Source organism: Vicia villosa, unplaced genomic scaffold (genome assembly GCF_029867415.1).
Source record: "Vicia villosa cultivar HV-30 ecotype Madison, WI unplaced genomic scaffold, Vvil1.0 ctg.001111F_1_1, whole genome shotgun sequence".
Classification (NCBI taxonomy): Eukaryota; Viridiplantae; Streptophyta; class Magnoliopsida; order Fabales; family Fabaceae; genus Vicia; species Vicia villosa.
In genome coordinates, this window is record NW_026705482.1 from 141,583 (window position 1) to 157,699 (window position 16,117).

The 16,117-nt window shown below is 33.5% G+C and overlaps 1 protein-coding gene across 9 annotated transcripts; it reads left to right on the forward strand.

The window, feature by feature from the left end:
* Positions 1-3,777: 3,777 nt before the first annotated feature.
* LOC131633316 (protein trichome birefringence-like 21) lies at positions 3,778-11,782 on the forward strand. 9 transcript variants are annotated; one of them, XM_058904033.1, is made up of 8 exons: positions 3,778-4,285; positions 6,351-8,202; positions 8,331-8,473; positions 8,555-9,575; positions 9,706-10,156; positions 10,677-10,803; positions 10,923-11,245; positions 11,489-11,780. In XM_058904033.1, the coding sequence occupies exons 1-2, from the start codon at positions 3,815-3,817 to the stop codon at positions 7,131-7,133; spliced, it is 1,254 nt and encodes a 417-aa protein (XP_058760016.1). In that variant the 5' UTR covers positions 3,778-3,814; the 3' UTR covers positions 7,134-8,202; positions 8,331-8,473; positions 8,555-9,575; positions 9,706-10,156; positions 10,677-10,803; positions 10,923-11,245; positions 11,489-11,780. The 9 variants fall into 9 exon arrangements, with proteins under 9 accessions (XP_058760016.1, XP_058760018.1, XP_058760017.1 ...); XM_058904035.1 differs by having other exon boundaries at positions 10,704-10,803; XM_058904034.1 differs by having other exon boundaries at positions 8,555-9,193; positions 9,405-9,575; positions 9,706-11,245; positions 11,489-11,782.
* Positions 11,783-16,117: the final 4,335 nt, after the last annotated feature.

Here is a 16,117-nt window from a genome sequence, read left to right on the forward strand (position 1 = left end):
AGTTCGCTTCTGTCACGAGTCGCTGGTGGGCCGCTGAGCGGACCCTGCTGTGCATAAATTTTTCTAAACTTCGAAATTGCGTATCTTTTGATCCATGTACTCTTTTTATATGCCGTTTTGGGCATTGCTAAGTTAATTAAATTTTTTATTATATAAAATAGAAGTATGGGCAGTGGCCGACTTTATTTCTAAAACTCAATTTAATTGCTTTGATAGAATGAAACATTGTGCAAATATGTGAATTGCGGATAAGACAATGTAATATTGTGGTGATGGATGAATTGTGATTTGCTATGTTTAATTAATGAATGAGTGATATGATTGAATGATTGTGGAAGATGGGCATACTCGTTAGCGGTGATAATGGTGAGTTGTAAGACGATGTATTTCATCGGATCGGTGATGTGTAAGTATGTCATGTGTGTGCATTCATTCATACATCATTTAATAACTGAATCCCGGTGACGTATGGATTAGTGGTGGACATAATTCCCATTGTGTGGAATTTGTGTCGGTAGGGACGTATCTCGGTGATGTTTAGATCGGTCGGTGGATTAAGTCCACGTTTTATTGGTACCACATGCATAGTGTCAGTTGGTCCATATGCATATTGATATAACATGATTGAATGAGTCAGTGTTATATTTTGGTGATGTAATTGTTGGTATGGTTACTTGATGATTGTATGAAAATCTGAATATAATGCAATTTGGGTGAATGGTATGTTATGATGTTATGTTGCTTATGAATGCATAATATTTATTAATTATGAATGGGACTCACCCTTACATGTTGTCATTTTTCAGATTGAGGATAATGGCTTTCGACTTGGTGAGGATTAGCTCATAAGTCAGTGTGTTTAGTGTAGCGTCAAGTGTCATGCTCTGATATTGTAACACTGGGGAACGCTAGTTTTTGAGTTTATAAGTTTATAACTTTAATTGTTTGTTTTTGGGTTATTTTATGGGATATGGTGTCAAAGATGTTGTTCCTATCCGTTTGATTAATTTTCCGCTGTGTTGACATGAGATGTTATGAACTATTGATGAATGTTCCTTAGTTAATGCATGTCAATGAAGTACATTTATTTTGTGTTTTAAAACGAATTGTGACACCCTTGTTTCATGTTACTCTGATTATTTATTTAATTGCCGCAGGGTTTAGAAGGGTGTTACAATAGTGGTATCAGAGCATAGTCGGTCGTTGTGACCAGAGTCTTAGTGTCAGTTATTCCTTTGTATTCGACGAGTACGAGTTATCACTGTCGATACTTTTGGTGCTAATGGAATTGTTTTGTGTATTAGAAAAACAATGGCTGGAAGAGGTGGAAGAAACGACGATGTTATTGTTGAGGCTTTGGGCATGATTGCTGGTGTGCTGGGAGGGAATGCAAATGGAGCTGGGATTGGTGCTGACAGGCAATTGGGGAATTTTCAGAGGAATAATCCTCCGTTGTTCAAGGGCACGCATGATCCTAAAGGTGCTCAGAAGTGGCTAAAGGAGATCGAGAATATTTTCAGAATCATTGATTGTGCTGAGAACCTGAAAGTAAGGTATGGTACTCATATGTTGTCCGAAGAGGCTGATGACTGGTGGATGGCTACTAGATCTGAACTGTATGCTGATGGTGTAGCTATTTCTTGTGAGAAAATATAAGGGTGGAAAAAGAAATTGCCTTTAAAAAGTATGGTCCGAGCTGCACCTATATAGGCTAAGTCGTAGACCATTGTTAGTTGATTTACCCTATTTACACTCCTAATTCCAACCACCAAATTATTTAGTAATTTTTTTATATAATATAATTATTATAAAATATGACACTCTTATTAAAATAATTTTATTAATTATTGATATGTTTTTTTACCATCATAAAATAAAGGGTTAAATATGTTTGTGGTCCTTATAAATATCCTAATTTTCAATCCCTCTAAAATTTTCCTTCAAACAATGGTCCTCATAAAGTTTTCCATCCACAATTTTGGTCCCTGCCGTCAATTTTCATTAACGGAAGTTGACGTGGCATGCCATGTGGAAGACAGTTTGGCAAAAATTTGAAAACACTTGAAATTGCGGGGTTTTTAAACCTCTAAACAAACCCAGAAAAAAGAAGAAAAATACCAGTTATGAACTTTTGTCAAACAAATTGCGAGTAAATTTTGCAACAAGGATTATATCACACGAATTTATCAAGCAATTCCTAAGAATCGTCGAACTTGGTGGTTAGTGGTATCAGCCACTCCTTATTTGAAAATTAAAACTGTGCGAAATGTTTTGCAATAGCCACCATTCTGTTACAGACAAAGGGAAAAGAAAAGGATAATCATAAAGAAGTTGTTTCGGATGATTCAAATGTTGAAAATGTACTTCCTGTCGAGAATGATTTGGTTTGTTTGGATACTGAGGTTGAGGCGGTGAATGGTGACATTTAAAAACAGTCAACTTCGTTTGTGGTTTCTAAGTTGAGTAATGATAAATTGAATGTGGTTGATGATGCTGCAAATTTTTTGGATACTTTGTCTTTGGATCCGAAGAAGGATGTTTCTAGTGTTCGTGCTTACAAGAAGTTGCTCCAGGGTGTTGATAAGCGAATAGATACGACTGATAGGTTGAAATTTGAAATCCAACTTAATGAGAAGCACAGACCTGCATTTGAATTTGCGCATCCAAAGAAAGAACTAGTAGAGTAAAAACTTATAAATTGTAACACACATTTATGTTTGTGTATATTTATCTGTCTATGTAAATGCCACTGTTATTAAGGTATAAGAAACATTTCAAATATGTCTGTAATTGAGGAAGTATTACTATGGCTTCCGGGAAGTGTCGCTGGAACCTTTTGTTCTTCTTACGAAAGAGGAAGAAAATGAGGTTGCACGAGTTTTTTCTGCCAACAGGTATGCTTTGAAAGTTTGGTTATATGCTATTTATGAATGTTTAAGTTGTACCATATCTGATTGAAGACTTGTTTCTACATGAAGAAGATCTTGGTTGCTTATGAGAATTTCAATATTGTAAATCTTTTTTCAGCTTTCATGGAAAGTAATGTATTGTCGATAAATATTTTCTGGAAAAAATGCCTTTAAATTTTTGCGTTGAAGATTGAAAATATTTCATTTGAAAATACTATTTGACAAAAGTTCAGAACCAATATTTTTTTTCTTTTTTCTGGGTTTGTTTAGAGAAGTTTTAAAACACCCACAATTTCAAGTGTTTTCAAATTTTTGTCAAGTTGTCTTTCACGTGGCGAGCCTTACGAAAGTTGACGGCAGAGACTAAAATTGTGGATGGAATTTTTTATGAAAACCTTTATTTAAAAAAAAATTTTAAAGAACTATAAACGAAAATAAAGATATTTTATAAAGACCACCAATATATTTAACTAGTAGTACATCCACTTCAAAATAAAATTTCCTTATAGATTTATATTATAAAACCAACTTAGCAACAATATTTTTTGTTTAATAAAGCTTCGATTGCAGCGTAGTTTGCAGATGATGGACAATTTCCAATACATCTTACACTTTTACCAATTAATTTGTAGATTTTTTTATACTTTTTATTATTTCCAAGTTAAATACAACTTAAATTATATATTTATTTACAATATATTTAATTAATTATATTACAATAAACGAAATAAAGTAATAAATTATTAATAAGATTATAAAAATAAAATATATGAAAAATTACAAATTTAGTAATAACATTGACTTTTTGTATATAAAAGTTGAAACTTTATTTATTATTTACTTTATTTTTGTTTCTTTATTTAAAGTCTCAACATTTTATCAAATCATTATCATGATTCACTGTCATGGAGTCATGTGAAGTATCAGAGATTCTCAAATCCGCCAAAAACATACCCAAAACAATTTTCCTCTTTCCACTCACAGCTTTCATCCTTGTCCTTCTTCTTCCTCTCCTCATTCACTTCAACCAATCATCTTCAAAGATTCTCTTCACAACAACCACAGTTGTTGAAAATCAAACAACAACAACACCAACAACTAGTTGCAGCAATTTGTTTTCTGGAAAATGGGTTCCTTATTTAGAACAAAGTTATTACAATGAAACATGTCCTTTTATTAAAGAGAACCAGAACTGTTTTGTTAATGGAAGACCAGACGGTGATTTTCTTAAATGGAGATGGAAGCCGGATGGTTGTGAACTTCCTTTGTTTGATGCAAAAGTGTTTTTGAAGATTGTGAAAGGAAAGTCAATGGCTTTTGTCGGTGATTCAATCGCCAGAAATCAGATGCAATCTTTGCTGTGTCTTTTGAGTTCGGTAAGTTTTTACTAACTCCGCACTCATTTATAAGAAAAAAATGTACTTTTTAAATACTTTGAATAAATAATATATCTGCTTAACTATTAATTGAGTTGATTTAAGGAGTTTTTTTTTTTAGATTTATTTATGTATTTTATTATTTTTATTTCAAGCATGATGTTATGGATTAATTGTTTGAAATTTTTTAATTTTTTTATTATTATTGTTGTGTATATTTTATAGAAAGTGTAGAAAAACAAGAGGAAGATTGAAATGTGGTAGATGAAAAATAGTCGGAGGCATATAGACAAGAAAATATTGGCTTTTAGGTATACTTACTCACATGATGAATAAATAATAGTACGATAAAAGAAAAATCTAGGACCTACCTAATCTCTGATTTCTTTGCATTTGAAATTTTATTAGGAAATTTGGTATCCTTATCTTTTGGAGTAGGAGCAGTGAAGTTTGAAAAATTTGGAGGAGCTGAAAAGAAAAAAAGTATGGAAGATATTCCCACAATTTAAATGAGTTTAATTTTTTTTTCTCAAAACAATAGATTATGGAAATCAGAATCTTCTATCTACGAAATAAAATCTTTAATGATGCATTTGTACTGGTAGTTGATTTTTTAAAAATAATTTAATAGAAATTTAATTATTTTTAAATTCTTTGATTTAGATATAATATTAAAAATATTTTTTTTTGTCATTTTCATAAATTCTAAAATTTTTAAGGTCAAATTTTTAACTACAAAAATAAGGATTAATTTGCAAATTTGAACACTTTTAGGTCAAATTTTTAATTACTAAAATAGGGATCAATTTGCAAATTTAAAAGAATAGATTTGTAAAATTTGGAAATTGAGGGTCAACTTGCAATTTCTTGAAAATTTTGAGGGTTAATTTCTCGCATCTCCTAAAAACTTGAAATCATAACAAAAGAGTTTTTTTTATTTGTTGTGATTTTAGGACTTGTTAGATTTGAATCTGATCTAAGTTTTACTCAAATTCTCTTGGTACTATGCATTTGATTTATATATTTACAAATGAGATCCATTAAAAAGTTATCTTTGTTAGTATTATACTAATATTTGAACCGTGTGCAATGCACATGGAGATGTTAAAAGGAAATTTTGGAGTAATAATTAAGGGAGTATCAAATCAACGTGGGTGCAATTGTTTATAAACTCCATAAATACAATCCCCATTCTTTACTCCAATAACATAGTGTCTTTGTTGGGAGAAAACAACTCCCACTCCTTAGCTTCATTATTAAAGTTGAGATCCTCTTGAAGAAATAAATGGAGAGTACCATTACTAAAATTTAGGAGTATAAAACATTTATATTATTGAAAAATGTGACATATATTTTATATATTTTAATTTTTATACATGAAAATATTAGTAATGGAGGATCTCAACACTCATTATTAGTCTTTCTCTCAAGATTTCAGTTTCGAATCTGGCACAAAAACAACTTCCGCTCCAGTCTATATTAGGTTTTGCTTTGCCTTTAATTAGTTTTCTGCTGATGGATGGTGGGATTGATCTCTCATATTAATTGTAATTAGGGTAGCATAACGGGCCCGATTCACTAAACATGTCAGTTTTATCCGTATTTTTTTTGTTGGGCAAGGTTTTAGTCTCGTACTCTCTAATATATCCGGTCTATCATGTTCTTTTGCGGTATTTTGTGAGAGCCAGCATTAACAAAAAAATTGTAATTTTTAGATATTTGGGGTGCAAAGTCCGCATACCCTCTCCGCTCTCATTTTTTCGCAACACAAATTTAAATTTTAAACCCAAACCCTCGACTATGTCTGCTGCTCCCTGTTATTGAATTTTGCGTTGGGGGGTTTTTGCGGAAATGGCCTAAACGGGAAAGTATGCCCGTTTACCACCACTAATCGTACTAGAGTCTGATACCGAGTTTCTAAAAAAGAAAAATAATAGTCAAGTTTGCAATTAGTATATGCTTTTGAAGTTTTATACTGAATTCCATAAGAGAGCTTTGAGTACATGCTTTGTTCTTCTGCAATTCTGCTGCCAAAATTAAACTTAATTTCAGCATATTCTTTCAGGTTGCTCGGCCAGAGGACGTTACAACCAAATATGTATCAAAAGATGACCTAACATATTTCAAATGGTGGCTCTATGCTGATTATAACTTCACCATTACAATGTTATGGTCCCCTTTTCTAGTGAAATCCTCTAAATCTTACATCTACAACAGTTCTAATTTCCTCAAACCCGAGAGTCTTTATCTCGACGAACCAGACACAGCTTGGACGAGTCGAATTGAAAATTACGACTACGTAATTTTCTCTGGTGGACAGTGGTTTTTCCGACCGTTCACATTCTACGAAAACAATCAAGTTGTTGGATGTCAAAAATGCAACAACTCAATAGAACTCAACTATTACGGATACAAGAAAGCGTACCAAACCGCTCTCAAAACTATAACGAATCACGAAAAGTTCAAAGGATTGGTGTTTTTAGCGACACATTCTCCGAATCATTTTGAGAACGGCGAATGGAATAAAGGCGGAGGATGTAATAGAACACAGCCCTTTAGTAATGAACAAAAATGGGATGTGCATCCTTATGGTCTAGAGATATTACATCAAATACAAATCGATGAATTCAGTGCTGCAAAGAAGAATGCAGGCGAAAATGGCTCGCGTTTTGGTTTGATCGATATAACGGATGCGATGTTGATGAGGCCGGACGCACATCCTAACAAGTATTGGCACGCGATGGATAAAAATGTGAGTGTTAATGATTGCATTCATTGGTGTGTGCCGGGTCCGGTTGATACTATCAATGAGATTTTTCTCTATATGATCTTGAGAATGAAGTTATGATAGATAATATTTTAAGTTTCGAAATGCATACTTGTGTTTTGGAAAGTGATTTTTCTTAAAAAATGTATTGAACAAAGGTGTTAGTGTTTTTCTATGAAGAACTGCTAATTTAGTATTAGGCCAGATGATAAGTTTTTTTTATCGGTAGAGGAAGTGGTCATAATTATTAGAAACTCACATGAGTGAGATTTCGAACTTGGTGTAACGTCCAACCTAACCTGATATTATACAAATGAACTGCTGATTCTTGTTGTCCATTTTGATTTTGCCAAAATGTAAATGATCATTACGAGGACATCAGTTTTGTTTGTTTGCATACATTTTCTTAAATTCACCCCCTTAATTCTTTGAGAAATAGTCAAAGTAAACTCTTAATTGTTATGATAACATAAATGTTAGAATTAAAACAGTATTAGGTATTTTTTATAATGATGAATTGGTATTTGGTTGGGTGGTATGTGAAAAGGAATTTATATTTTTGAAATATCTTACAGAAAAAGTGGGTCAAAGAAGTGATTAATAATACTCTTGGGCAGTACTACTACTCAACCCACCCCACAGGGGCTACTACACTACAGCAGAAATTCTAAAATGTTTTTAAATTTCAAATATGCATTTTCGGACGACGAATATTTTATATACATTTTAAAGTGAGTCACTACTATTTTATCCAATTAAAAAAATCTGTCTAATTGTTACAGTAACCCGATCTACAATATAAGAAAGTTTGATGTTCTGGAAAGTACCAGAATGCCCCTTTGCAAATCTGTTGCGCCACGTGGATGCAGTCTTTGCATTTCCTTGCTCTTTCTACTCTTTCTATGCTTTCTTCCACTAACCCATCTTTCTTCCACCATATCATTTCTCTTTTCTATCTCTCTCTACATCTTTGTTATCTCTCTCTTCTCTTTCTTCATCTCTCTTTCTACAACAAACCCTAATTCCCTTAATCACAAAATTTGCCTCATTTTTCTCTCCTCATCCATCCTATCATTATGCTTCTTCTTCAAACTGTTTTCGACAATTTTGATGTGGTGGTTTCTACTTTCGGACAAAGCGGATTTCGACGGTATTTGTTCTTCGTCGTCAACCTTTGTTATTACTCACAAATATTTGATTTTACATAACAGATCTTCTTCTTAGATTTGGTGATTTAGTGATTTAGATTTAGATTTAATTTTTTTTTTGTTATTTCAGGTTTAATGGTGTTGGCTCAAGCAAAAAAAGGGGGAGATTTGCGGCAGTTTGGTAAGAAAAGCTTCACTTTTTATATTTTAGATCTGAACATTGTTTGTCTGTGGCTTTGGCGGAGTTGGAAAAGGGTATACAAAACCAAAGATGTGAGTTTACGGATCTCATGTGATAGTTATTTGATAGTAAGAATTTGATTTTTAAAGAACAAAAAAAATGGTGTTTTGTAGGTGAAGGTTGGACAATGATGAACACGATGATGGTGATGTTGATCGATGTTGTTGGGTTCGTGATGAACGGTGTTGAACGAATTTGGATGAATGAGTTGAGTTGGTTGAAGATCTATGAAGATGATGACGAAAGCTGCAAATCTGAATCTCGGGTGAGGTATTTCTGATTTTTATTCTTGATCTCTCTTCCTCTCTCACGATTCTGAAGGGTTTTGATTTTAAGGAAAATGATGAATAAATTGTTTAGGTTTTTTTTTTTATGAATGCAGGGTCGGCATATTTTTTGTTTGTGATTTTGTGGTTTGATTTTGTGATTTTTGTTGAAATTTATTTGATTTTTTCTCAAACTATGGTATTCGATGTATTTCGTTGATAAAGTTTTGATTTTTATATGTTTTGGAGACACCTTTTTGTTATATGCAGGTGATGATTTGAGTAGAGTCACTTCTGGCCACATTCTTTTTGTGGTTTGTCTGGCCCTGTACTTTGATAATATAATCGCAAATGCTATGGGTGTGAGGAAATCTGTGTTATACTTTCTAAATCCTCATTATTGGACGGGATAGGCAGCTCGATGCTTCTCTCGGACTCTGATTTAATAGGTTTCTGGGATAGGCTCTGTGCTGCCATTTCTATTAGGTTTGAAGTTTGAATCCTTCTATTTTCTTATAGTTTGCTTTATGTTTGATTGTTTTTCTTTATAACGAATTTTGCTAAATAATTTTTTAGGAAGGTTCGTCTGATGCACTTATCTAAGAAGTTTGGTTTGGACTATTGTTTTGGATATACGGGCTGATTGGTCGTTAATAACTGAATTCTATGTTGTTAATAACTGGTGTATTGCTTGCAGTGTGGATCGGGAAGATCAGTTACTCCAATCAAAGCTGGTTTTGTGGTTGATGGATTCGAAATTACTTTTGTGTGACTTTTTGTTCAGATCTGTCATGAGGTTTGAAGGCTTACTTTCCCCCAGTTTATGTCTACAGCGCTGTTACCGGCATGGAAAACTTGCAATTTTGTTGTGAGAAGTTTTACATCTTATGTATTCAATTTACTAATCTCTAGCTTTTGTTATGACAAACTTTGTTTACAAATTAGCATCTATGTATTCTGTCTTACTAACCTGTAACTTTTCCTTCTTGAAATTTTAGATTGATTCCGGTTAATCGGCAGTCGAATTAAAAATTCACTATGAAGATTTGGATCATGATGTATTCGAAATTGATTCAGGCCAGATTGAGGTTCCAAATTAACTTAAGAATACAGGGTTGGGTTCATGGTTTTGCTATTGGTTTGAGCTAAATTGTATGTGATGGCATTTGGTTTGTGATTCTTGAGTTTTGTCTTATGTAGGTAACAGGTTGGGGTGTGACTATTAGCTGCATTTATTTTGAGAAACCTCATGGCATGCTTTGGACTGAAACTGTTCACGGCTGATTCGATTATTTTATATTGGATGCAGGCTTATGATTGGGTTGCAGGTAGTTAGACCGGAGTTGGTGCAGAAATGCAGGGAATTGATGCAAAATGATATTCAAAGCAGGAAGACTACTGACTTTGGAGGATACCCTGTTCCAAGGATAGGGAATGCCATAAGCCTTAGTAAGTCTTTAATGTTATACTTAATGTTTGTGACCATTTGAATATGCTATTCGTGATTGTTATATGATCTATGTAGTCAAATTTATTATTTGTTTAAATATAAGTAATCATGTTTATATGATTTCTTTAGAACTTCTTTCCCCGGGATAAAAAGGAAACAGTTTTGAGAAATAACTTAAATTGTGATTCTTAAACAAAAGCATAATGCCGATGCCATGGTTCACTGTTATGTTTTTCTGTTCGACTGCCTTATGCAAATTGCAAATAACTGAAGTTTTATTTTCTCTAGAGTTGATAGAATCTTCTAAATGTTTTCTTTTCCTTTACATATGTTGTGGATAATATTAGTATTGTATATATACGACGGAAACCTCTGCTGCTGAGATGTGAAATGAATAATTACTATTTAAACTCTTCATTCTTTCTCTTCACCTTTTATCTAAACTCCTAAAATATCTAATAAAAGTAAATAGTTACCCTGCCAACCATGATGTAGTTTTCTCTTTCTAACATGTACAAGTGTATTGATTCTTGAGTTTGGCAAAAGCTTGAAGAGCAAAATCAATAATTTTTCAAGGCTTATTATTGAGGTTGCGGCTGAAGGACCAAATAAATGAGTTCAACAGGTTGCTTAAGGAATAAGCTGAGTTAAGTCTCTATGATTTCCTCAAAATCTATCTTGCTATGTCTCTAACCAATCCAATGCAGCTGTGAAGCCAAAGAATATGAGACATTCCACCTTACATGATGTGTTTAATAATGGCAGATCATCGCTGAACACAACTATGCACGATTTGACTCAGATATCTGCTCGCGGCAATAGTATTAACATAACACCGAGCATGCTTTCATCTCAACCCGGATATTCGGGTAGTCCCCCTAACATTTTTGGTCATGATGGAACTATCTTGGAAGTATGCCCAACAATTGGTGATGCAACGATTACATCATTTAATAGTGTTGAATCAAACTCCCATTTTATGAATGGAGCACTCGTGGACTCAGATGTTTCATCATTTGGATTTTTGGGGCATATTTCTAGAAACTTCAGTGTTCCAGATCTGACTGCTGATCTTCTTCAGAGTTCTGGTATGTTTTCTTTCCAATTCACAAAGAGTCATTGCTGCATCTGTTTCAGTTTGGTTGCATACTGTTCTGCTTTCATGAACGAGTGTGTTTAATGATGAGTAAATTGCAACTATTTAAAACCACATAAATAATAAGGCACAATTTGCTTTAAGGCCAAAAAAACTCCTGAAATCTCTATTATTTTCCCATTGTATTGATACAAAACATCAAACTACTGATACTATTTGGTTATCTTGCTTGCAGGTTGAACAACACCCCTAAAATGAAGTGTCTATACATAGAAGTTTAGAAGTTTAGCAGTTTGACAGACTATGAAAATCCAACTCTTCGGTGAACGTGTGTATAGGAATTCACTAACCATAATATGCAGTGAAAGGAAATTAAATTTGAAAGGGTTTATATGTACTTAAAAAATAATGAATCTCTCTTATTTTGGTTTTTTCTTTCATCCTGTGTCCATTCGGGTATATAGTGGTTCTTACTACTTTGTTTATATACCAGCTTTATTGTATTTTGATGATGTTGTTTTTTTGGCTTAGAATGCATGAATCTGTTTTACAAGGATACAGTTTTCACCAACCTCGATGTTGAAAAATGATATTTTACTAAGATGATAATTTTTATTTTTTATAAAACCAAATTAAAATAATTATAATGGGAACGTGAAGCGACTGTTGAAAATATTGAATATTAATGAGACTCTCAAACTATTGATCAAAATATTGAACATTAATGGGAACATAAAGTTATTGATTAAATTTTTTTTTCACGCGTACCAAATATTTTTCTATACATTTAATTATTATTTTTCACGGGTACCAGAAAATTTTCTATACATTTAATTATTATTTTTTCACGGGTACTAGACATTTTTCTTTACATTTAATTATTATTTTTTCACGGGTACCAGACATTTTTCTACACATTCAATTATTATTTTTTTACGGGTACCAGACATTTTTCTTTACATTCAATTACTTTTTTTTACGGGTACCAGACATTTTTCTATACATTCAATTATTATTTTTTTACGGGTACCATACACTTTTCTATACATTCAATTATTATTTTTTTCACGGGTACCAGACATATTTCTATACATTCAATTATTATTTTTTCACGGGTACCAGACATTTTTCTATTAAAAAATATATATCTGAAACAAATGCGCGTCATATACCAGAACCCGTGCACACGCACGGGTTAGTTACTAGTTATAATTAAAAAGAGTTCCTTTCAATTTGAAAAGCAACATGCTTGTTAAATTCTAGTTAACTCTTCACATAGTTTTTTCTAATATTTCCAAAGGGACAAGGAAACAGTTAACTCTTCACATAGTTTTTCTAATATTCCAAAGAGACAAGGAAACTGTTAGGATCTTTTTGTTAGGTTAAATAATATATTCATCCAAGTCTCACATGGAATAGTAGAAAGAGAAAAATAGAATTGGTGTAATAAAATAAATAGAGATAGTTAGTTTGAGTTTTTAACACAACAACAAAATGTAGTCTTTTTGGGTGTATTGGAGATTTTGATTGTGGTGTGTCTAGAGAAGGTTTTATATTTTTTGGTTCAAAAATAGTTTGTTTAGAAGGTTTGTAATTTTTCTGTTCAAAAATTGTAATTGAGAGAGTTTGCAATTTTTCCGTCCAAAACTTGTAGGTGAGGGTTTGTAATTTTTACGTTCAAAAGTTGCAATTGAGGCAGGGTTTGCAATTTTTCCGTTCAAAAGTTGCAATTGAGGTAAGGTTTGCAATTTTCTCCTTAAAAATTATAGTTTGGAGGGTTTGTCCTGTCGAAGCCTCATAAGGTGTCTTTTCGACTATCTTCTTCGTTGGACAGCTGTTTAGAATGTATACTATTGTCGAAGCTGCTTCATCCCAAAATCATTTTTGGCATATCTTTAGCTTTCAACATGCAACTAGTCATATTCAATATACTTCTATTTCTCCTCTCAAGTATACCATTATGTTGAGGTGTATAAGGTGCAATGACCTTATTATCTATACCTTCCTCATTACAGAATTTTGAGTATTCTCTAGAGGTGTATTCACCACCACCATCGATTCTCTGTTTCTTTAACTTGCATCCACTTTGTTTATCGACATGTAATTTAAACTTTTTGAATTGTGTGAATACCTCGCTCTTCCTTTCAATAAGGTAAATCAACATATATCTGGTAAATTCATCTATGAAAGTTAGGAAATAGAAGTTACCTTCAATTAACCTTAATTCAAAAGGGTCATAAACATCAAAGTGAACAGGCTCCAGCTTTTATCTCGACTCTTTGGACAAGTCATGTTTGAATGCCTTCTTAGCCTACTTTTCTTTACAACATTTCTCACACACATGACTTGGTTCTTTTACCTGAGATAAGTGTTAGAACAAGAAATGTTCTGATTAATATTCTTAGTTTTGATGATAACATTATATATGAATTTTGTATAAGATAATGTGGTACTCTAATTATTCACGTTTTCCATTTTAGGAAAAGTCTAAAAGAGTATGTACATAATCAGCGTTCAGAAGCTCTGACCCAGAAGATTTGGATGGCTTCATCAGAACATGGTCTGACAGACATCAGAAGATGGTCTTGAAGAAATCATAACATGATCTGGAAAGCATCAGAAGATGGCAGTCAGAAGCAAAGCTCTGAAGATCTGATGATATCACGCTCCAAAGCACTTCTAAAGTATGAAGACAGAAGTTGCATCTGCACCAAAAGTTGAAGACTCTGATATTCAAATGTTTATTCTACATATTCTGAGTCCAGAAGCAAGTACAAGATGAAAAGGCTATAATGTCAAATCTGCCTGACTGACAAAAGGAACGTTAGAAGCTACAAAAGGCAAATTCAGCAAAAGCAGTTGAAGCATGGCTCGAGGTAGTTGACAAAAGAGTGAAACATTAAATGCAGCAGTGTACTATTCACGCAAAGCATTAAATGCACTCAACGGTCACATTTACACACTGCCTATATATAGAAGTTCTGATGCTGAAGCAGTAACAACTCTCTCACGTGAAATACAAAAACGCTGTCAAAAAGTTATCACACCAAAGCAAAGAAGAACTTCATCTTCAACCTCACAACATTGTAATATTTTAGTGAAAGTTAGAACTTAAACTTAAGAGAAAAATCACTTTGTGATTATAGCTTATTAAGAAGCAATTTAATCTCTTGTAATATTTATTTTACATTGATTGTAAAAAGAAGTTCCTAGAGTGATCAAGTTGTGATCAGTAGACTCTAGAAGACTTAGAAGTTATCTAAGTGGAGAACCATTGTAATCAGTTTGATTAGTGGATTAAATCCTCAGTTGAGGTAAATCACCTTGTCAGGGGTGGACTCCACATAGATCCAGAAGGAAGAACCACCATTGTGTCTAAGGTTCGAAGAGCCCCTATCACCATTACTCCCTCAACTATCTCTGAACTTTTGAGGTGTGATAATCTTAGAGAAGCGTTTGACAATAACATCATTAACATGACTACCTCTGATGTCTTGAGGGCCCTCATGGCTAATGATCCTTTTAGTGCTAAGATCATTAGGATTTGGCATCAACTTTTAGTGGGCAACTTTCGCCCACGAAACCAGGACCAAGACAGAATCATGATGGAAGATCTGGAGTTCATACTTTGTGCTCTCCGGGGAAGGAAAATCAACTTTCCATTGCTGATCTTCAAGCAACTTGTCGAAGCTGTTGCTATGGCTGCCTCTCGTCAAGGCGTAGTGACATGTCTTCCTTATGGAAGATTTTTGTCCTACATGTTTCTCAAAAAAGGTATAGTGAGAAGAATGCGTATGGAAGGATCTCTAGATCTTTTCAAAGCAGAAAGCTTGCCCCTGCTGTCCTTGGAAGGTATAGAACAAAGGATCAACTAAAGGGTGCGTTGTTCGAGGCTTTGATGGAGGTGTTATAGGTCTTAGTTTTATTATTCATAATTTTGAATGTTCCTTTTGATAGCCTCTAGTATGCTTCTATTTTTGTAGCCTTTGTTGTTCGTGGAAACACAACCTTCCAAAAATGAATGTACTCTTCTAATCGTAATGACATATATTTTGACATTGCTCTGTCTTCTTACTTTATTTACTAAATATCTCACTTGGACACGAAGCCATTTTGGTGTTTGCTTAACCATTTTGGCCTACATAGCATACTTTAAATATCTACGTTTTTGCAATTTTTACTTCGTGCATGATTGGTTTGTATCTTTTCAGATACTTCCCATTCACTCTTAAGATCCTGCGATCTTCTGCCAACTCTTCTATCTCATAAGCATTATTTGAGAATACTTTTAAAATTCGAAAGGGTCCTTCCCAGTGTGGGGACCATTTGCCTAAAATCTGATTCTTTCGATCTATAGGTAAAATAACTTTCCAAACTAAGTCATTATTAATAAATGTTTTACCTTTCACCTTTTTATTGTATGCTCTCGACACCCTTTCTTTTTGTCTTTTTATCATCTCCAAAGCTCGAAGTCTGTCTTCGTCCAAATCCACTAATTCGTTCATCATCAATTCCCAATACATGTTTGGAGGAATTTCTGCCTGTCTTTGGATCCGGACTGATTGAAAGTATATCTCAATTGGGAGCACTGCATCGTGTCCGAACGTCAATTGGAAAGGTGTAGTGTTTGTAGCTACTTTTGGTGACGTTCGACAGGCCTATAGTGCTTGGTCTAAAGTTCTATGCCAGCTCTTAGGTTTTTTCCCTATGTGTTTCTTTATGAGACCAATTATTACCTTATTTGCTGCTTCAACTTGTCCATTTGCCTGAGCGTAGTAAGGTGTAGAAGTAAACAATTTGAACCCCATTTCTTTGGCGAATTCTTGCATCTTTCGACCGATAAACACTGATCCTTGATATGTGG

Coding starts and splice junctions, on each gene's coding strand:
- LOC131633316 (XM_058904031.1), top strand. CDS start 3,815: ATGGAGTCATGTGAAGTATCAGAGATTCTCAAATCCGCCAAAAACATA. Junction 4,286..6,350: donor TGCTGTGTCTTTTGAGTTCG/GTAAGTTTTTAC, acceptor ATATTCTTTCAG/GTTGCTCGGCCAGAGGACGT.